The sequence below is a fragment of the Scophthalmus maximus genome, chromosome 22 (assembly GCF_022379125.1).
Source record: "Scophthalmus maximus strain ysfricsl-2021 chromosome 22, ASM2237912v1, whole genome shotgun sequence".
In the NCBI taxonomy this organism is placed as follows: Eukaryota; Metazoa; Chordata; class Actinopteri; order Pleuronectiformes; family Scophthalmidae; genus Scophthalmus; species Scophthalmus maximus.
In genome coordinates this window covers 12,038,834-12,060,410 of record NC_061536.1, presented here as the reverse complement: position 1 = coordinate 12,060,410, position 21,577 = coordinate 12,038,834, and the positions used below count along the sequence as shown (strand labels likewise).

Genomic DNA, 21,577 nt, shown 5'->3' with positions numbered 1-21,577 from the left:
ATCCCCCTCACTGCTGTAACAGTAATTTCCCCCCACAGTGGGACTGACAAAGGATCATCTTAACAGTTTTTTTCTATTTCAAACTATTCTAAAAATATTTAATATCTTAATCCCCATCGGTACAAAATCACACTGTGGGGATCCTAAAGTTTCCAAAGATCTAACACAGTTGTCCCCTCTGGAAATGAAACACATGACACTATTTAAAAAAAACCATTTAGTTCAATATTCATCATTTTACTCAGATACTGGTTTTCGTCTGCAAACTTACTGATTATGAATTTGTTTGCTGCTTGATGTGACATGTAAGTAATTAAAAAAACTGTCAAGAGGCAGCCTCAGATAACAACATGGATAATTATTAAAATTTATACAGGTACAGTACTGAGGCACCCCATCCCAAACTTTTTTCAAATGAGGCAATATACAGTATGCTTGTGACCCCAAAACCGCCAGTCATGCCCTTTTGCTTGGGTGTGGTTATTCCTCTGTATATAGTTTCATGTATAAATATGGATTCACTGACAATTGTCACGCCTTTATTGGAGAGTTGACAACTAAGACATAAGTGAGACATGAAGAGCATTTTTATTTATTTATGACACGCATTTCGAGAAAACTTTGTAATTGTGTGTAACAGGCTGCTTGGTGCTTGTGAGAATGATTTCCCACACTTGTTATTTGCTCGTTGCGTCCTAGTCTATATAAATATATCATATTGTAAGGATTTTCTGGTGGTAACAAAGTAACTTTCTCTTCTTTAATGCAAACTATCAAATGAGGCGATGAATTCACGATTTTATTTTCCAGCTTTGTGTGCAGCAGCTGCTCTTCTTCGTGCAGTCATGGAAAATATCCCTGTGACACACAACGACAACGTTAGTTGTGAATTTAATAAAACATTCAGTGGATGAATGCTGTTCTGCTCGCAGTCGAGTTTTCTGCTGACAGACGCCCCCTAGTGGCTGGGTTTAAAAAAAAAAAATGGCTGCAGAAAAAATACAACACATGCTTTCCGGCTCTCTTCCAACTCCAACCCTGCTGCAGCCCTTTCTATCCTGTTTTGTATATGTTTTTTGTTTTTTTTGCAAGAGTGAAACCCTCTTGTAGCTGTCGAACACGACGATAATAAAACCGTGAATTACGAGCAGCGCGTGTTTGCAGCAGCAGCACAGGGCTCGTCTTGTCATGTGGTTTGTGGGAAAACCCGTATTGGATCTCTGGTTGGTCACCTGGGCCAAGAACCTGAAAGAAAAAAAAAATGTTGTGCCATTGTGGAGCTGATTGTCAGCGTGTGTGTGTGTGTGTGTGAGGGCAGATGGTGAAGAGTTGGATTTGATTGGCAGGGAATACATTTACGTATATGAATGTGCATAACACTGTCCAAGAAGTGGAGGCAACTGACGCGACGCGCGTATGGACGTTTTTACGCATGGAAAGACGAGAGTCCGTCTCTAGCCACCGAACACTGTCGCGTGAATACCGGATGACAATAACACGCGACATTATTTTTTTTTCTTTTAATGAAACACGAAGAAGGAGCTCTTGTGAAACCCCCCGTCGCACTGTGATGAAAAACGTGCAGAAAGTAGTCCACTCCGTGTCTTGTCGGGCGCATGGCTCAGCCCCGCAGCTTTGCGCGGATGAACAGCAGCTGTGCGCCGCGGAGCAACAGAAAGGGAAAACAAAAAAACAAAAAAAAAACAGGGGCAGCAAAAAAAAAAAACCCAACACACGAAGATTTCTAGCGGATTGTTTAAAAATAACAATCTTCCATCCGTACATCCACGCGTAAAGTCGGAGCGCGATCGCCGGCGGAGCTGCGTAATCACCCGGACTTGGTTTTTTTTTCTCTCTCTTTTCCGCACAGACGCAGACGGATCCGTCCCGCTCCTGCTCCGCAGCGGGCCTCCATTTTAGCTTCTTTGCCCCGGCCGCCGCCGCCTCACGTGTCCCGGACTGTCTTCCTCACATGACCCGTGTGTTTGTCCCCGTGATCGGCGCTTCCATCTGCGTAAATCCGTGTCGTGGAACACCGGCGTCTCCCTCCCTCTCTGTCTGTCTCTCTCACGCGCGCGCGCACAGCCGCAGGACGAACCTTCATGGATATGCTGGAGCAGAGTCTGGACAGCTCGGCGAGGTGAGACACATCTTGCTGGCCCCCGCTTTCTCCCCCCCCCATCTCTCTCTCCTGTGTTCAACAACAAGCTCCGGACACTTTATAACATCTGTGTGTGTGTGTGTGTGTGTGTATGTATACGTTGTGTTTGGACCAGGGGCCGTTTGCAGGAGGCCGATCAGTGAGGACGTTTTGTGCAGAAATTGCCAAAATCACACCGCAAAATATGAATCAAATGCAAATGCACAGCAGCACTTTGTGTCTATATTCAGATTTAATACAGTTGCACTCTGACAGCGTTTTATTCCTCGTGCAGCTCTTTTAGGATTAGAATGTGTGTGTGTGTGTGTTTTGTGTGTGTGTTACATGTATGACTATTACATTACAAGTTTGTCTTTCCTTGGGCAGCAAATCTAAACACACACACACACACACACACACACACACACTTAAGTTGTAGTCGTCAGTTAATTGTAATTTTTCCTGTTGTTGTTGTAAGTTGCAAAAAAATCCTGCACGTCAATCATGTTCCACTTTTATTTATGTCTCATTCATCATCATCTAGTTCCTCGTGTCACCGCCCGGGGGCGCTCTTCACCCACAACTCATTATGACAGCTCGCTCTGCAACTAACGATTATTTTCATAGTCAATTAATCTCTTGATTTATTCTTCTTGATTAATCGATCAGTTGTTTGGAAAAATGTGGATCGGGTTTCCCCAAATGCCCAAGAAGAGGTTTTGTTTTGTCCGCACACCAAAGATATTCAGTTTACTGACAGCATGGGGCAAAAAAAACCCAGAAAATATTCACATGTAAGAAGCTGAAATCAGAGAATTTTGAAGCAAAAAACTGCTTGAACTGATTAATCGATTATCAAAATAGTTGCCGATTAATTTAGTTGATGATTAGCAGTTTCATCTGCATGCATTATACGCCGACGACGATACAAGTTTTCTTGTTTCTGAGAATCGTGTTATTGAAATTGACTCACTGTTCCTCTGTATGTTTGTTTTTTGTTTGTAGTCACGACAAACAGGATTCAGAAGAGGTGGTGCAGTTGCAGGAAGGTGAGAAGCTCGTTACATCGTACACCAGAAAAATGAAGCAAAAAAAAAGAGAGTATTTTGTGAAAATGAGAAATAATATCGATCAAAAAATTCCTCTGCAGCCACTCATCACATCTGTCAGTTTTTTTAACAGTTCTGTCTCGGTTCAACGTCCCAGATTTGAGACATGTTGACCTGTGTGTTGCAGGAGAGGCGGTGGGGGCGGAGGAGCAGACTGCAGTGACCATCACCGGTGTCCCGCAGGCGGCGTTCGGTGACCACAATGTGCAGTACCAGTTTCGTACGGAGAGCAGTGGAGGACAGGTGAGCACGGAGAGAATCCTCTCCTCCCCCCAAATCCTGCAAAACGACAGCCTATGCTGGTTTCCTATAAAAGCCTCAGTGTGATCCCTCCTCTGACCCTCTGCTCTGTCCTCAGGTGACCTATCGCGTGGTCCAGGTGACCGACGATCAGTTAGAAGCGACGGCCGACGGGACCGGAGCCGTAAGCGTCGTCTCCACCGCAGCGTTTGCCGGAGCCCCTCAGGCCGTGGCACAGGTGAGTCAACAAACTGCGAGACTGAATACCCAATATATTATTCATTTGTATGATTTGTGTTTCCTGTTTGACCGGCTTGTCCCACGACTCTGCCTTATTTCGCCAGGCTGTGATCCAGAATCCTTTCAGTAACGGGGGCAGTCCTGTCGGGGAGACGGTGGGCGGAGAGACGCGCTTCGCTTATTTCCCCGCCGCCACTGTGAGCGATGGCACGGCCGTGTCGGTGCAGGCCACCGCCGACCCAACGATCACGCAGGCGGGAGGTGAGAAAACCGCGATTATTATATGTCAACCGACAAAACACGGAACCTAAATAGAAGCTACCAATGCACCTTATGTATATTTTCTACTTTTTCTAGACCTTCTATTTCTATTAGAAATGTATTTTTCCATCACCGAAGCATGTCTGTTTTTTTCCTTTTTAAATCCAGGTCAGTTTTACGTGATGATGAGCCCCCCCGAGGTGCTGCAGACGACGGCCCCTCGCACCATCGCGCCACGCACGCACACCTACACTGCGTGAGTATAACAACGCAGCGCATCCGCACCATTTGTGAAGTTGCCAAATCACCATAACTCTCGCCCACAGTGTTTGGTTTGCGTCTTAACCTCCACATTTTTCTCACACCTTGTCCCTGTGACTTCACAGTCTTCTTTCCCCTGTTTGGATCGATTCGTTTTGTCATTGTGTGTGCAAATGAACAAACCAAAAAACTATATCCATCATTTGAAAACATCCAACATCTGAAATCCACACTCTGTCCTACTTACCTGCCATCCCCAGAGACCTTGGTGAGAGCGAGATGTTGCAGCATGGCAGTACAAACTGGTGAGACTGAACCTTCACACACGACCCCACCATGCCCCCCATCATGTGTTGTACAGACAGACGTTCGGTTGGCTCACTGATCAGTCGTTAGCGTCCCGTGTACGGTGAATTATATGTCGACATGTTTAGATCACAGGCAGCTGTAGGCTAGTATTATCTTATGACTTAGAAAAACTAATGGTGCTCCTGGGCACTCCTCGTCAACCCCCCCAAAAAAATATGATAGCAATTAGTTATAGTTAGATTATTTGGGGGGATTAGTTCAGGTGTTTCTGATTCGGTTCAAATTGAAAATCTGCCATTTTATTCACAGTTTCTTGTCGCAGCGTCAAAGGTGTTTTCGCTGTGTCTTTACAGGAAGGTGGAGGGTCCACGGGCGCCCCGAGATGAGAGGCGAAGAGCACAGCACAACGAAGGCACGTGGTCACAGCTGTGAAAATAGACAAGACCGATCTAAATTGCATGTAAGTACATGTGGAGGTACATGATTCACGCTGAGTTTCTCTCTCTCTCTCTTCCTCTCTTCGCAGTGGAGAGAAGGAGAAGAGACAAGATTAACAACTGGATTGTCACGCTGTCAAAAATCATCCCCGACTGCAGCGTAGACAGCCGAGGCGGAGCGGTGAGTGTCGAAAAGGTGACTGATTCATGGCAGTTTCGTGTCTGTGATCTTCTTTTTTACTTACACCTTCACTTCAATTGCTTACATTCAGATCTTTCGACACATCTGTTTAACAAAGGGCACATCTGCTGTGTTTCTCAGAGTAAAGGAAGCATCCTGTACAAAGCCTGCGACTACATCCGAGAGCTGCGTCAGAGCAACCAGCAGCTGCAGGAGAGCTGCAAAGATGTGGATCGAGCCAAGATGGACAACGAGCTGCTTAGACAACAGGTTAACTTCACACACACACACACACACACACACACACACAAAGCCATAACTGTCTTTACCGATGTGTGCTCTCAGCCCGAATTAGAGTATTAACCTTTTTATTTTGACTAACGCAAAGTAAAAAAAATTGAGAGGAACGCCTACGAATGTGAGGTTGACCATTTAATTTGGTGAGCAGGAAAACATCTGGCCAGGGGAGCAACCGTCAGAAAAAGGAAAACCCTACCTTAGTTACCTGGAAGTTACATTTTTTATTAGCATCTATATGTATCACAGATAAATATTATTGTTTAGTTTTTTTATTACAAAAGTAAAACAGGTCAGGTCGTATAGGATTTACTGTAATTACCTGTTTCCAATTTGTCAAGAGCGTTAACATCAACTTCCAACTCTTGATTACAATTTAAACAAGTATGAGAACTTAAAATAACACCAATAAAATAATCCACCATTCAAGGTACATAAACCCAAACTGAAAGGATTTATACAGTATATAGTTGACACAAGCACTCTAGTTCTCCTTAGTATCGTACCATGCATGACATGAATATGACGATCGCGAGTACTGTAAAATTCAAAGTTCCAGTACATTAATATACACATAGTGAGTTGAAATTGTACTTGCATCATTGCTGTTCTTCCCATGTCTAACTGTGTGTGTCGTGGTTTTTCCAGATTGAGGAGCTGAAGAACGACAATGCGCTGCTCCGAGCGCAGCTACAGCAGCACGGCGTAGAAGTCAACGGAGATGCAACACCACAGTAATGGTGGACTGGACATTGTGCAACAACACACACACACACACACACACGCACACACACGCACACGCACACGCACATGCACACACGCACGCAGTGTCGCATCCTCCCATCCACCTGAACAATACCAGGAGAGGACGTACTATGAAAAGACAATTTTCCGTCTGAAATTGGACCTGGGGAAAACCACGCACGGGGTTTCGAGAAGAAACCCTGAAGGACTGCAAACTGACGACGCCTCTTCCACCTCCTGCAGTGTACAAGCTGAATTGCTCTCCTCCGAAATCTGTCGACCGTGTAGCTTCACTGAACCTCTCGCACCTCTTGCATCGAGGAAAGCGACCCTCCGCACAGCACCGCCACCACGCTTGCACCAAACCTTCTTCTTGCTTTAAATTATGAACCTGCCACAGAACATTTACTTTTACTGATTACACCTTTTTTTATTGTGCCACAAACTAATTCCCCCCTCCCACACTTTTTTGTTTCGTTCACATTTGCTACTGAATGTGACACGACTGATGAATCCCTTTTTACTTTTAATTCATCTTTAAGGAGTATACGCTGGTTTCTGTATTTACTCATCCCTCCAACAACAAACAATTACCCTGCAAATCATGTTGATGTTGATTGTGCACCATCACTGTCACTGGAACATGTATATGTAACACACATATTTGGTCCATGTGCAGTTTTCTGCCTCTTAACACTTGACACTCCAGGCACTGGGCATAGCTCACAAATGTAATAAACATAGACCAATGTCAGCAAATTCCCAAACTATTCTTTACATACAATCAAAAGTGAAACAGGCATATGCGGTGGTGTTTTTTTAATTTTACATTTTTTTTTAGTCCTAGGCCTTTAATAGGAGCCTGTTGGAGAATATAGGTGTTATAACATAGCTCAGGTAATTGGGATTGTGCACTGGCAAGTGGTTCCCAAACTCAATGAAGTCTTTACATTATGGAGAGTTTAGGTCTCTTGTGTCCCCCTCCCCTCTTCCATTAGGTGCAATGTACAGATGAATGAGAACATGGAGATGGTTTTCAACGTGTGAATCATTTTTAATGGGCATTAAAACATGGTTGGTTTGTGCATCTGCTTTTCTGTTTGGTTGTAATGCACTGAAACAGAGGTCATGTGAGGTCATGGCTTGAGACCAAGCCTCATTAGTCTTATTAGTTTTTTCCTATTTTTTTGTTGTTGCAAATATTCCCAAACTCTCTAAAGACTCTGGGATCTATCGCTGCTGAGGGGAAGACCAGACAACAGCCGTCGTCTTCAATGTGCTAAAGATAGTTAATTGGACGTGAGCGATGAGTCTTGTAACTAACCAGCTTTTTGTCTACACTGAAAGTCTCCACGGCTTGGACATATATATATAAATATATATAACCACTGGCATGACTAATTCTGATATTACAATAAAAACACAAGTGTGAGTGTTGTTTATTACAGAGGCTGTCTAGTGTTTTCAGGGGTCAAATGTTTTTATTTTTATTTTTACATCTCTCTATTTCCATATTTTGACTTTTAAATTAGCTACCGCTGGCCATTACTTAAAACCGGAAGCGAAATAGCATTTTAAGCTAGCTGCGATCATACGTCACGGGCCTTGCCGTCGCGTTCTGATGATCAAAGTCGGCGGTTGTCATGTTTGTTCTTTGACAATAAAGTTTTTTTTTTTTTAAAGAAGAAGAAGAAAAAAAGATAAAAGGTGGCTCGTTGCTAAGTGACGGGGGGGGGGGGGTTAGCTGTTGCTATAGGAAACGTTGGTCCACAGTAACCAGCAGCTGTTCGAACTTTCTAGATCTTTCCGGTGAGTGAAATATAAACGTTAAATATATTTAAAGTTGTTGTCGCGATATTTTACATTCAGCATCGTAAAACTAGTTTGAGGAACCTCAAGTTTTGGGAATAAGCTTCGGCAAGTGAGCCAATTTTTCTGTTCAGTTGTAACCTGGCGACGCTGTTGTTGCTTTTTTTGCTCTTTTTTCATATTCTTTATTTATTTTAAAATGTTAGTTATTAGTTTTTTTGCTCAAGTTGTTCATCTCAAGTTCGATATGTGAATCTATTCTTGTCCGTGCGAGATCAATTTCCCCTGAAGGGCTCTAACCTTCAACACCGGATATGCAAAATTCAAACGGCCAATGCTGCGTTCAAACTCATCATTTACATAAGCATGAAATGTGCATTTGTGTGAGTCACTAATAATGTAAAAAAAAGAAAAAGAAAAGGGAAATAAAATAATTTGCAGTCAGATAATTTAGTCAAATTCTATCATCCCCATACATCGATGCTGGCAATTTTCAGACTTTGCAATTATTATAATTAATGATTATATTTTAAATGTGTTTTTCATTTGAATGTATAAATGTTGTTATGTGATACAGCAGCTCTTTTGCTTCTGCATGAGTGTCACTGAAACTGCATGTTGCTGCAGCAGCAGCAGCAGCAGCAGCAGTAGGGATGTCTGCACTTCCTGCCAAGCCCGGCCTTCGCCTCGGCGTGCCAGAGTGGAACAGCAACAACCAGCTGCTGGCTGCCACGGCTCAACACGAGCGGAGCGTTTCCAACGTGATCCGACAAGAGGGCAGGTCGCTGCGCAACGAGACCAGCTGCCAGGTGGGTGTACTGGTGCATAAAAGCGAAGCAGTCGGTACTTCACTTCTCTCCACACTTCTTCGATCCTCCGCTCATTAATCATCTTGTTTCCTCTCTCTGCAGACCACCCACTACGAGAGTGACACCTCTCGCAAGTTGAGCGACCGGGTTTGGGATGTTGCTCGATGGAAGGGAGCATTGGCAAGCTGTGCGAAGAAAGTGGATGTCGAGATGGAGGCTCTGACCTTGGTGATTAACCGAAAAAAACATGTTCATAAAAGTACAAAGATGTCAGACCTATTTCTACTTTAACATCTGTGTGAATATGTTTGTGGGTGTTTTTCTTCTTTGAATCATAAAACGTAAAACTTCAAGATGTAAAAATGCACTGATAAACTTTTCTGTGTCGACGACAGTGCAAAGAGCAGGCCGAGCAGGCCTTGGCCGCGACCGCCGTTCCTCTGGAGGTCAGCGCCGAGTGTCTGGCGCTGAGGGACGGGCGCCGCGGGTACGAGCTGGTCATCGACCCCGTGGACGAGCAGCTGAGGAAAGAGGTGGAGCTGATCGGTCGAGTGCAGAAGGTTCTGCAGCAGCACATCGACACGGCCTTTGAACAGCTGTGGTAAGGGATGACGTGGTGTCATGTAAAATGTTGTAAAAGTTACGGAGGGAACTTCTTCTTCTTTTTTGTTTTTTGTTTTTGTCTCCGACCAACTCTGGTCTTGTTCCCAGCGTCTTGCAGGAGGCTCGGCATCAGCTGACCGCCGACCTCCAGAACAAGATGGACGCTCTTGACATCGATATGTCCTGCCTGTCACTCACGATAGAGTCACCTCAGATCTCGCTGAAGATCAACCCGACTCGCATACCGTCCGGGTAACCTTTTTTTTTTTTTTAACATTTTGCGATTAATATCCATCAACTAGCTTCCCTCGTTCAAGTGTGCGTCATGAGCTAAAATGTAGAAATGTGATTGTGCCATTGTTGTAGTTCCTGCACCCCCCTGGAGTGGGTCCAGTTCAGCCAGTATAATGTGGCCCGAGCCCAGGCGGCCATGCAGGTGTCCCAGCAGATGAGGGAGGACATGACTCTCACCAGAGCCCAGGTAGGTGTGATGTAACGACATCTGATTATTTCAAGTATGAATTTCTCATAGTAACTGCCGAAATAGCTCAGTTGGGGGAGCGTTAGACTGAAGATCTAAAGGTCCCTGGTTCGATCCCGGGTTTCGGCAGATATGGTCAGGACCAGTATTTTTCCGCTACAGGAAACCTTTCCTGCCATAAGACTTTACAACACCTCACCTCTGACCAATAGATCTATCTATCGATCTACTTGCACTAAGGTGCAAATAAGTTACCATGGCACTTACGGAGTTATCCTTTCTGGCAAAAACCCTTTAGCTCAAGACTAACTGTCTGATAATTTCCTGCACCAGTATTGCTCCAATCTCTGTAGTGAACAGACGCTGACAGGTAGTTGATTCTCCTTCTATTCCTCAGCTGCAGAATGAGTTGGAGACTCAGTGGAGCGCCACAGAGTTTGCTCTCCGCAAGCGCTATCACCGCGAGGAGCAGGCCCGCGACGAGCTGGAGTGGCAAATAAAAACTGTAAGACATCGTAAAATCTTATAACATCAGGTCCTACATCTTTTGATGTCTTTACTACAAGCTGGGCTCATTTGAGATGAAACCTGCAAGCGTTTGTGTTTGTCTGCAAAGACGGAAGATGAAATGACGGAAATGGAGAGCGACATCTACGGACTGGACGCAGACCTGCAGGCGAAGACGGCCTGCATGAAGCTGGCTCACACCAGACTGGAGAACAGGACCAGCAGACCCGGCATGGACCTGTGCAGAGACGAGGTTCTTAAACATCATTCATGTTTTATAGTGCGTAAAATACTGAATATTGGCAGGAGCAGTAAAATACCAGACGCTTCCTCTGTTTGTTTGCAGGTGCAACGCAGCCTTGTGAGTGAAGTCCATCAGCTGCAGGCGACAATCACGGCTCTGAAACTAAAGCTGTCTGACGCTCGGTGAGTCTTGTTTTGTTTCTGTGACGACATTTTTACCTTTTAGTTAATCCACATTTTTATTTATTAAGCTGTTGTTCAGCAAAACTGTGTTTGTTACGCAAGTCAAGGTTTCACATGCAAGAAAGTCAAACGTAATTTGTAGCATGAAAGGACCAAAATATTATATGTGTCTCGCTGTTAAAAATCATAAATCAAACAAAGGAGAAAATTAAGTCTACTCACACGCATCCCCCGTCCCCCTCCTCCTCCCTCAGGCACTCCCTGCAGAAGCTGAGGCTCCATCACTCCCGCATGCTGGAGGATCTCTCCAGAAAGCGGGAAGCCTTGTCGTTGGAGCAGCGAAGCATGAACACCCGCATCCACCTCGCGTTGCCGTCCTGCACCGGCAAACTTCCGGTGCTGCTGCCGGTCCCGCTCACAAACTCCAGTGGGAGGAGCAACCTGCAGCTGCTGGCTCAGTAAGAAGACGGGTGTCCGAGGGGACGGGATCGGATTTGACAAAATAAATGATGACGTTTTTTAGCTTTGACTTCCTGTTTTTAAAAAGCAATGGACACCACCATGTCCATACTTAAAATTCTGAGGTCTGGCTGGAGTTAATAAAACTTACAAAATTAATTAATCATTTGCTGAAGCAGAAAGCATTTTCCTGTGTTTTATTTGTTTGTTTCAATATGAGTATGTCATCCTCTCCTGGCCTTTGTGTGGGTGATTTGCTTCTAGTTACATCAAGTACGTGTTTTATGTGTGTTTGTTCAAGTTTTATGAGTTTTACCCGTCGAGATATGTTTGGCATCTGAATGTATTTGAATGTGTTTCAGTTTGTCTCACGTTCACGTCTGGCCAGGTCGTTACTTTTGTCGGCCATTAGCTTTAATGGCCTTGTTTGGCCTCGTTGTGTTGTTTGATCAAGGAGAAAAAGAAAAAAGAATCTGGTAAACAGGTCCCCCCCGAGACTGTAAACCCGCGTAACGCTCACCTGCCTCTGCAGTAATGTCTTCAAATGGATGTGTTTGTGTCAGTCGCCGCTTTTTATGAGGACTTGGCGCTGGAAGAGATTTTGATTTTAAATACGTTTGCATAGGAAATCTTGTGTGATTAAACAAATGTCTGATCATCAGTCTTCACCACACCTTCAGAGAAAAAAAACATACAGCATTTGTAGTTATGCTTCACTTTAATCAGCTCGACTAAGTAAATCATGCAAATGCTCTTAAAAGCAACAGCTTTTGTTTTGGCATCTTGATATATATAATAATAATAATAAAAACGGAGTCCTGGAAAAACATCGGAAAGTGATGAGACGCGAAGAAAAGTTGTGATAATGTCACTTTCCTTTTTTTTAAAGTAACGATATATATGTCGTCATTACTTTGCAGACTTTCACGACATGGTTAGAAAAAATTGACGAGATGTCACACACATTTGAAATTTTTGAAAATTAGATCAATGGCCGAATCGAATGCGGGAGCAGCTGTGTTTTGATTCCTGCCGCAGATCTTTTCTCGTGAAGAGGTTTCTCCGTATCCGCCGTCCCGTGCTAATTAGTTGTTTTTTTTCCCCCTCTTCTGTCACACACACACAGCTCCATTCTCCGCCATAAAACTGGGCCACATGCCAAGAACAAGTCACCGTTTCCTTTAAAGCTCAGACGCTCTAATCGCAAATCGACCATCAACTTCAGGGCATTTATGACTTTACTGCCCCGGCCCCTCCATGTCATTTTAAACAGCCTCAGCCTTATAGGGGAAGGCCATGTGCTTCCTGACATGCTGGATTATTCTGAATCATTTCACTTAAGGGTCCAGATGCTACCTGTCTGTTGCCCTCCGCTGAGAGGGCAATTAAAGCAGCCTGGTGCCTGCTAAATGCCCCCTGCTTTCTGCATGAGCGGATGCGTCTCCTTATCTTGCGCCTCTTGTCGTGATGTCGTGCGCACCCTGCCCTCGCCGTGCCCACGCGCATCAGCACCGCTGTGGCCACCGCCTTCTTTTTCTTTGTTTTTTTCCGCCGTCACATGTCACAGACATGGTTGCTTCTTCTGTCAGAGCCGTCTCTGAACGTGACGGAGGGAGAAACTCGGCTTGGGAAAACGGACAGTGTTGACCTTTTTCCAAAGATGTGGGGAGGACACGTGAACATGTCTTAGAGTTGGAGACTTTCTTTTCAGTTTGAATTTTTTCTTTGATTTATCTTTGTCATGGTGAATTGGAGGCCGTGCTGCCATGTCCCAAACTGAAGAGATGCACGTGGCGTTCAAGGACTGCTTCGCCCTCTCCGTCTACACCTTCACCTTCCTGCTGGGCCTCCCTTCCAACCTGCTGGTCCTCTTCGTGTACGTGCGCAAGGCCTGCAAGCGCGGCGCCACGCCCAACGTGGTCTACGCCCTCAACCTGTGCCTGGCCAACCTGCTGCTCGTGGCCTGGCTGCCCGTCAAGGCCATGGAGACTCTGCTTCAGGACTGGAGGCTGCCGCCGGCCGTCTGCCCCATGTACAACTTCTTCCTCTTCTCCTCGCTGTACAGCAGCTGCCTTTTCATCACCGCCGTGACGGTGGGGCGCTACCTCAGCATCGCGTTCCCAATCATCTACAAGAGATACCGCCACGCTCGAATCTCCTGCTTCATCAGCGCCGCCCTCTGGGCGTTGGTGCTGCTGCACCTCAGCTTCGCTCTGGGGGCCGAAGAAGGGGCGAACTTTGTCTCCGTCAAGGATGACGCCTTAGCGTGCTACGACAACTTCACCGACACTCAGCTGGCTGTTCTGCTGCCTCTGCGTCTGGAGATGGCCGTCGTGCTGTTTCTCTTGCCACTGGTCGTGACGTCCTTCTGCACGCTGCGTTGCGTCACGCTGGTGTGGCGCTCGAATCTGCCCCTGATGGGGAAGCGAAGGGTCCTGACCGTGGCGCTCTCCACCCTCGCCGTGTTCGTGGTGTGCTACGCGCCCTACAACGCCTCGCACATTGTGGGGTTCGCGTCGAAGGAAAGTGTGAGGTGGAGGACGTACGCCATGCTCACGAGCTCCTGTAACGTTTTCCTGGAACCCGCGGTCATGCTGATGCTGTCGCCGGCGGTGTCCAGGGGCTTCATGGGAAGAATCTGTGGACGGCAGAGTCACTTCAGCAGGATCGAGGGGGTCCGGCATCGGTGTCAGAACGCCGACGGTGTCGCGAATGTCAGGGCGCCGCCTACGCTCTCCGAGAGGAGCCAGGCGGGGGGAGCAGAGGTGACTAAAGTCAGTCAGGAGTGAGGTCACAGGGTCGTGGGGACCTTGGGAAAGATTAATCGAAAAGGAAAAAACATTCATGGACACTGTGATGGATGGACGACCGTCCTTCGTGTGTGCCTTCCAACATTCCCGCAAAGTCTAGCATCATCACTGCTATCCGACTAGATCCAGCACCGACGAATAATCTACACAACATCTCTTTTTGCAAGTTTTGCAAGTCAGAAGTATTGACATATTCAGTGTTATGTGTTTCGACCAATGGGAATGGTCTAACGTGTCGCAAACTTGTCAGTAAAAGGGAAATATTTGCAGACCTGGAAAACTATGGGGTTGTTTTCTTACCAGGGGAAATGCAACGTCATTGAAATGTAACAAGGATAATGTCAACAAGGCTTATTTCTCAAACAAGGTCATTGAACCTTATGTCGGACTATTAGCTTGGTGACAAATGGCTCCATCTGGTGTCTTGTCAGTCACTGTCCCACACTGGAACAAGGGAATCGCTTCAACACACGTCATGTTCTCCTGTGGGAAGTGTTTGATAGGTTGACGTGAACAGAGGTTTCTCACAGGCGTAACTAAATATCATTAATATTCAATATCATTAATATTCAGTGAAAGGGCCCTGGCACAAACATCCATCTGAGGCATTAAGGTTTGAAAGGATTCATGTATGTCATTAATTGATTGATTAGTTGCTCAATGACATTTTTCATTTGGTTTGTTCTAATATTAAAGTAATAATAAAGTATTTTCTTTCAACGTCTACAATGTGTGGCTGGTTTTCTACGAAGAACTCAAGATCTTCGTGCTGACGTTTGGAGAAGTGACAAGGCTAACGTGTCGCAATACAAAATCGTGAATACAAAGGCAAATAATCGGATTCCTGCATTATTGATAAAGAGTATTAAACATGACCTGCTAACATAGTTACATATTTAACACAAAATATTTTTACAATACTGTCACTTGGCAAAAAACAAAACAAAATTGTATGTCAGAGTTTTTTTGTTTAATTGCCATAGACAGAAAATAGTTCTCAAAAGTTTGTAATGTTCTGTTTGTATATTCTATATATTATTAATTTTATAACCATAACATTGTGTTGGTTCGGGCCAGTAGAGGGCAAGTTACACCCTGTCAGCCTTTATAGGAAAAATGACAGTATAAACTCTATTGCCGGCTCATTTATTACGTACACCCAGTAAGTAACTTTACGGTCATTTTAGAGGCCATAGATAATTGTGCTGTTAAATTGCATCGAGTCATATTGTGATGTATAATAATATAATTTGTCCAATTTTTATTTCAACCACAGTTTTTTTTCTCCACAATTATGCTTTATATATATCTCTATATCTAGATATATATATATATATATATATATATATATATATATATATATATATATATATATATATATATATATATATATATATATATATATATCTATGTAGTAATCCTGCTCCACGCTGCTGTTGTAATGAACACTTCCCCCCCAGTAGGTGGCGGTAAAGAGCAGCCATCTCGGATGTCAGCGAGACCGCACAAAATCCGCCGAAGAAGGGCGCTACAGCCGGGGTCCAGCCCTGGTGAGCTCATAACTCGGGCGCCGGGGGGTAAACAAGGCAGGTGGACCGGGACTCACGCGACTCGGTGTCGGCCACGCGTCGTGATACGAGCCAACGTCGTCTGCTCTGCTCTGCTCTGCTCGACTCGACGGTGGCGGAGGAAAACCTCCCCGATGCTAACGTTAGCTTAGCCCGCCGTCAAATGTCCCCCGGTGGGTTGTCGCCGGTCCACGAGTGACCGATACTTCTGTGTTTTGGTGCGTGATATATTTTTTAAATTTTTTATAGGTTAGCTCACATCTGTGGTCCGCCTCGCATCCGACGGTGGTCAAGCTGACATCGTGTTTTTCTCTGCTCAGGTCAACATCATCACACCATCTGCCCCGATGGTGACGGTTCCCACCAGAGGACCGTCAGGAGGACTGGAGACATAATTAACCCCCCCCCCCCCAACAAAAAAAATTAATTTCCCCTCCTTTCCCCATTTGTGACCAATGTTTGTGAGCCATGGATCGAGCTGTGGTGGACAGTCCCGTCACCCTCGTCATCAGGGCCCCCAACCAGAATTACGACGACCAGACGATCAGCTGTCTCCCGAACTGGACCGTGGAGAAGCTCAAGGCTCACCTGGCCGACGTGTACCCGAGCAAGCCTGTGAGTGCTTTGTTTGGTTTCTTTCGCCCTCGTTGTTGTTGTTGTTGTTGTCGTCATGTTCCGTAGCCTCTGTTGTCATCAAAACAGCTGATCGCACCCGAGAAACGTGACTAGACCGCGACCGATATAGATTTTCGGCGGACTTCCGGTAGCGATACATCGGCCGATATCTATATATATTTATGTTCCTAAGATGTCGTAAGCAAACCTTAATGATGAAGAAATGTAATTGAGGCTTGATGTTTAACCATAAACATTTATCATAAATAACTGTAAATGATAAACAAATGCAATCAAGTATGTAGAACTTGAATTAAGAAAATGAACCCAATACATTTTACGTGAAATGTAAAACATAAATGCCCCAAAAAATAATAATTCTGCAATCGTTTATTCTGGACAATAAAAGGATTTCATATCGGCGAACATAAGCGCCGATATGTCTGTCAAAAGGCAATTATTGGCTATAAATATTGGTCGGGCTCTAACAGAAACTCTTCGTATGATCATGCAACAGCAAAACCGTTATCATCCGTTACCTGGAATGAAGAGTGTGAGTGTGTGTGTGTGTGTGTGTGAGTGAGTGAGTGAGTGAGTGAGTGAGTGTGTGTGTGTGTGTGTGTGTGTGTGTGTGTGTGTGTGTGTGTGTGTGTGTGTGTGTGTGTGTGTGTGTGTGTGTGTGTGTGTGTGTGTGTGTGTGTGTGTGTGTGTGTGTGTGTGTGTGTGGGGGTGTGTGTGTGTGTGTGTGTGTGTGTGTGTGTGTGTGTGTGTTTAAACTTGTCTTATATTTACAGTTCCACACTTGAGGAAGTGCTGGGTAAAGAAATGTGACAGGCGCTAAAGCACTGAAGGGCCAGCCACAGTCAACAGGTCCCAGTTGAACCTTTATGCTGTTTGAACTCTTCACTAATCGTCCTCTGTGATTCATATCGCTGTCGATTAATTGTAAAAAAAAAAATGACACGGACCATTAAAACCTTGACCTGTTCGTTGTAGGTGAAACAAGTCACAGCAGCCGAAGGAGCCTCGTCAGTCAGTTGCCGTGGAAGGAAGAAGGCGTTTGATTTCCTTTCGTATTTGTGCTACTGCTTATCTGATTTGCTCTTTTTTTCCTTTTCTGCGCACAGCGCTCGTTCTGATGCAATCACTGTAAACACACACACACACACACACACACACACACACACACACACACACACACACACACACACACACACACACAGGGACAAACTGTTCCCTTGTTTCCCCGCCGCAGATGAATCTCTCTGTAAGGGCCGTCAGTGTAGTTCACATGTTTAACAATTTCGACCCAGAATGGAAAGATTCTCAGTTGCAACAATGTCAAAATTGGCAGTTTAAAAATTCCCTCATGGCCGCTCAGTGAATGTAAGCTGTAAGAGGACACACACACACACACACACACACACACACACACACACACACACACCTACCTGTGCTAACCTTGTCGTAGCGTCAGTTTAATCCGCTGTTAAGACCTACTTATCCCAATTCAGGTTACAATGATGTAATCCTCATTACTCACTCTTCTGATGTCGTGACCCACATTACCAAGTTTGCCATTTTCCTACTTAATTGTTTTGTCGACGTTCAACAAAAAATCTTTTAAAAAAGCACAAAGAACCAAGTGAATCAAATTGACATTGTTGTTGGTAACAAACATACGGATTCTCTCGTCTGACCCCGTCTGTCGTTATGAAACTCTTCTTTTCCAGAGCTCCAAAGACCAGAGGCTGGTGTATTCTGGGAAGCTGCTTCTGGATCACTTCACCTTAAAAGATGTGCTCAGGAAGGTAAAGCGTTGTCTCTGCTGTCACAGGCCTGGTTTTCTTCTTGTGTAACAAAGTAACTAGGCTAATCATTATGAGGCCAGAGATCAGGGTACAAACGGTACCATCAGTTGTCCTTTCAAAAACCAAAAGGAAGAACCCTTTTTCAGCTTTTCTACTATACATAAATATTAAAAACATAATACTGGGGTTCTTGAGAAAATCAACGTGTCAGCGTTTCATTTTCTGTTGTTGTCCGTATGGAATTTACCAATATTACGCTGATGATATGAATGTAGCTGTTAAAGTTATTGTGAGTTTAGAAGTGTTCTAGTGATGCTGCGTTCAACCATAACACTCAGAACTTACTTGATAATGAGCCACGTTGTCTTCCCCAGCACGACGAGTACCACATGCTCCACCTGGTGTGCGCCTCCCGGACCCCTCCCAGCTCCCCAAAGCCCCCCCGCAGCCACGGCAACAAGCCTCGGGAGAACCAGGCCGGTCCCGCGGTGGGTTGAACCACACACTTGTCACACGTTTCCATTCATTTCATCACCGCCGCAGTTTCCTTTCATCATCCAGCTGCTGGATGACACCCCCCCCCATGAGGATTAGAAAACATTTGATTGTCTCTTTTCAAGTATGAACTATAAGCTTATTTTTCCTGCTTGCAGCCCCTCACAAGCTCCAGCAGCTCTTCCACTGGTCCAACACACCCGTCGCCTGCAGCAGAGAGCAGTGATGGACTCCGACATGGAGCTGGACCGTTCCCCTCCCACCAGATGTATTCGCAGTTCATGCACAGGTGCGTTCCTGGACTGGTGAAACGTCTGCTTCGCAGAGTTTAAAGCTACAGTGTGTAATATTTAGAAGAACTTATTCACAGAAATTGAATATATTGTCCATAACTATGTGTTCATGTATGTATAATCACCCGCAACACAGAACCAATGTTTGTTTTAAATATAGTAACATGAGGTGGACCCGGGCTCCGTGTGAGTCGCCATGTTTTCAAATACACTTGTGTCTTGTCTTCCCCCTAAGGACATAAGTTCTGAAACACTCCGAATAATTCCCCGTCGCTGTGCGGTACAAAATGAGTTACTGGCTAATGGTTTTAAACTAAACAGACGAAGTCCAGGACTTTCTTCCTCTGTGGTATTATTACACCTTCGTCTTGACTGGAACATTTATCTGAGTCTCTGTTAACTCAAAGCTAACTAATCTTGTACCTTCAATCATCAGCAGGTTGTTGTAACGCTGTGTCTCTTTGTGCAGCTGGAACCAGTTCCCTCCTCAGCCACATTACAACCCCATGACTCTGATGTGGTGGCAGCAGCTGTACGCCCGACAGTACTACATGCATTAGTACGTCCCTCCATGTTTTTTCCACGTTGTTAAGATAAACAACAGGTGACCGGCAGCTCTGGTCACATCCTCTCTCTCTCTCCCTCCCTCTCCCTCCCTCCAGTCAGTTACTAGCCGCCGCCGCCTCCTATACGCACCTCGGGCCGGACCAGCCCTCGGCTCAGCTTCACCCGCCCGACGCGCTGAGCCAGCGGCCTCAGGCGGATCACCGCGGCAACCCCGAGGTGCAGATGAACGCCCAGGGCGGCGAGGTCCTGAACGAGGAGGAGCTGAACTGGGACTGGCTGGACTGGGTGTACACGTTTTCGCGCGCCGCCATCTTGCTCAGCATTGTCTACTTCTACTCGTCGTTCAGCCGCTTCGTCATGGTGATGATGGCCATGCTGGTGCTCTACCTGTGAGCGATTCTTCAACTTGACGCTGTGCATGTCGACCGGAGCTGTGCTCAGGGAAGTGGCAGCTTCATTTTTGGTTTGTCTCGTGTCCGCAGGCACCAGGCCGGCTGGTTCCCTTTCAACCTGGAGAACGAGCTGCAGCTCCCCGGAGACCGAGCCAATCAGGACGAGGTGGAGGCGGAGCTGCAGAACCACGACTTACAGGAAATGGTCTCTGCCCCTCTCCCTCTCTTATCCATCTCGCTCATATTGACCACAATCATTACCTCAGGCCGCCGATGGGATATATTACTGTACTAGTGATTTTATCTGTAGCACAAGAAACCCGCAGCTTGTTTTTGTTCTTACATTGTGACTTCTATCCCCCGACAGGAAGGACTGATGGACGACGGCTCGGACGACGACGGGGAGAGCGGGGAGGAAGGAGCCGAGGACCCGGACAGCGGCCCCCAAGCGGGCTTCCTGGCGTCCACTTGGTCGTTCATCATCACCTTCTTCATGTCCCTCATCCCGGAGGGGCCGCCCAACGCTGCTAACTGAGCCACGAGCTGCCGTCTGTGAGAGAAGGACGAACGTCCGACCCGTCTGTCGTCTACTTTTACTCAACAGCCGGAGACTTTGAGCCGAAACACACAAACGACTGATTGAGGAGAAAGGACGAATGAAAGACGAACATTTTGAACTTTCAAATGAGAAGAACGTAAGTTGAAGGTTTCCTAGCTATGCCTTGTAAACAGAGTAAAAAAGAAAAAATAGTACGTGTCTGCCAATGTGATGTTTCTATGATTCATGAAAAAGGAACAGCCGGCGAAAATAACCACAGCACTACTTGTGTTTAACAACCTCCATCTTTCTTTCTTTCTTTGTAAGAAACAGTGAAATAGAATAGTAGATTTTTATTTTAAACATTAGTCCAGAAGCCGAAACAGAGCAAAGTAATTATCCTGCTTCTCATGTGGCACTCGTGACTAAATGACACGTGACTCTGTTTCTGCGAGTTCATAAAAATGTGTGTGAACACATTGTGAAGTGCGAAACCACAGGGCGGACGCCGGCGACGGGAAGGCGAATCGATGCACCCGTTAATTCTCTCGAATGGCCCGAGAGAGGCGAGCGAGACGGAGGAATCGATTCCTCCGCCGCGAACGGAAACGTCGAACAGGACGGATTTGAGCGCCGCAACCTCCACGTGGATTCCAAGCTCACACCTCTTCAGTTTGTGAAAACGGCTGCTGCTGCTGTTATTCTTATCTTGTTGTGAACTAATGATGATGATAAGTCATGTTTATTAAAACCTTCCGTCATGGTGATGTGGCCGTGTGTTCACACTGTCTCCTTCCTCCAGATTCTCACTTTGGTAAAGATCAGCACACGATCGACATCAGGTTACAACAGGAACTACTGCAGGTGACACTTTCCTCCACACACGGGATTCGAACCAAGAACCTTCTTGTTGTGAGCCGGGCCGCCCCAATTCTGAGCAGTGGTGTGTAAAACACAACGATTTGAATATATTGACTTGGATTTGTTTTCTTACACGTACACATTTTGATAAAGATCCCTTAGAGGGAGTTTTTTATACTGTGATACTGAGGGAATGTAACAGTAGAAATTCAAACTAACAATGTGCACACGGTTTATGGATAAGTAAGTAATCCTACAGTTATGACTAAGAGCACGGGCCTCATTTCGCAATGGTGAAGAATCCCCCCCCCCAA

At 45.6% G+C, this 21,577-nt stretch overlaps 4 protein-coding genes and 1 non-coding gene across 12 annotated transcripts; all 5 read left to right on the top strand.

Moving 5' to 3' along the window:
* Positions 1–6: 6 nt before the first annotated feature.
* Positions 7–7,666, top strand: usf2 (upstream transcription factor 2, c-fos interacting). Of its 4 annotated transcripts, none has more exons than XM_035620460.2 (11): positions 7–2,140; positions 3,146–3,189; positions 3,377–3,492; positions 3,608–3,727; positions 3,834–3,990; positions 4,159–4,246; positions 4,512–4,556; positions 4,914–4,972; positions 5,087–5,178; positions 5,320–5,448; positions 6,124–7,666. In XM_035620460.2, exons 1-11 carry the CDS (start codon positions 2,103–2,105, stop codon positions 6,211–6,213), a joined length of 978 nt encoding a protein of 325 aa, XP_035476353.2. In that variant the 5' UTR covers positions 7–2,102; the 3' UTR covers positions 6,214–7,666. The 4 variants fall into 4 exon arrangements, with proteins under 4 accessions (XP_035476353.2, XP_035476351.2, XP_035476350.2 ...); XM_035620458.2 differs by having other exon boundaries at positions 5,087–5,193; XM_035620457.2 differs by having other exon boundaries at positions 3,347–3,492.
* Positions 7,667–7,892: 226 nt separating this feature from the next.
* tekt2 (tektin 2 (testicular)) lies at positions 7,893–11,488 on the top strand. 3 transcript variants are annotated; one of them, XM_035620453.2, is made up of 10 exons: positions 7,893–8,028; positions 8,656–8,837; positions 8,940–9,065; positions 9,233–9,438; positions 9,549–9,692; positions 9,807–9,921; positions 10,319–10,426; positions 10,538–10,681; positions 10,775–10,854; positions 11,109–11,488. In XM_035620453.2, the coding sequence occupies exons 2-10, from the start codon at positions 8,682–8,684 to the stop codon at positions 11,314–11,316; spliced, it is 1,287 nt and encodes a 428-aa protein (XP_035476346.1). In that variant the 5' UTR covers positions 7,893–8,028; positions 8,656–8,681; the 3' UTR covers positions 11,317–11,488. The 3 variants fall into 3 exon arrangements, with proteins under 3 accessions (XP_035476346.1, XP_035476345.1, XP_035476347.1); XM_035620452.2 differs by having other exon boundaries at positions 7,899–8,028; positions 8,659–8,837; XM_035620454.2 differs by having other exon boundaries at positions 7,901–8,028; positions 8,662–8,837.
* trnaf-gaa lies at positions 9,978–10,050 on the top strand. The gene has a single exon. It is a non-coding gene; the product is annotated as a tRNA-Phe (tRNA).
* A 151-nt stretch (positions 11,489–11,639) lies between the features above and the next one.
* On the top strand, positions 11,640–14,847 carry si:dkey-211g8.9 (free fatty acid receptor 3). Its single transcript, XM_035620461.2, has one exon. It carries the CDS (start codon positions 13,080–13,082, stop codon positions 14,100–14,102), a length of 1,023 nt encoding a protein of 340 aa, XP_035476354.1. The 5' UTR covers positions 11,640–13,079; the 3' UTR covers positions 14,103–14,847.
* Positions 14,848–15,612: 765 nt separating this feature from the next.
* On the top strand, positions 15,613–21,173 carry LOC118291908 (homocysteine-responsive endoplasmic reticulum-resident ubiquitin-like domain member 2 protein). Of its 3 annotated transcripts, XM_035620422.2 has the most exons (10): positions 15,613–15,909; positions 16,012–16,306; positions 18,040–18,117; positions 18,492–18,605; positions 18,771–18,901; positions 19,375–19,464; positions 19,568–19,861; positions 19,955–19,982; positions 20,043–20,069; positions 20,232–21,173. In XM_035620422.2, exons 2-10 carry the CDS (start codon positions 16,160–16,162, stop codon positions 20,397–20,399), a joined length of 1,077 nt encoding a protein of 358 aa, XP_035476315.2. In that variant the 5' UTR covers positions 15,613–15,909; positions 16,012–16,159; the 3' UTR covers positions 20,400–21,173. The 3 variants fall into 3 exon arrangements, with proteins under 3 accessions (XP_035476315.2, XP_035476314.2, XP_035476313.2); XM_035620421.2 differs by having other exon boundaries at positions 15,614–15,864; positions 19,955–20,069; XM_035620420.2 differs by having other exon boundaries at positions 15,614–15,909; positions 19,955–20,069.
* Positions 21,174–21,577: the final 404 nt, after the last annotated feature.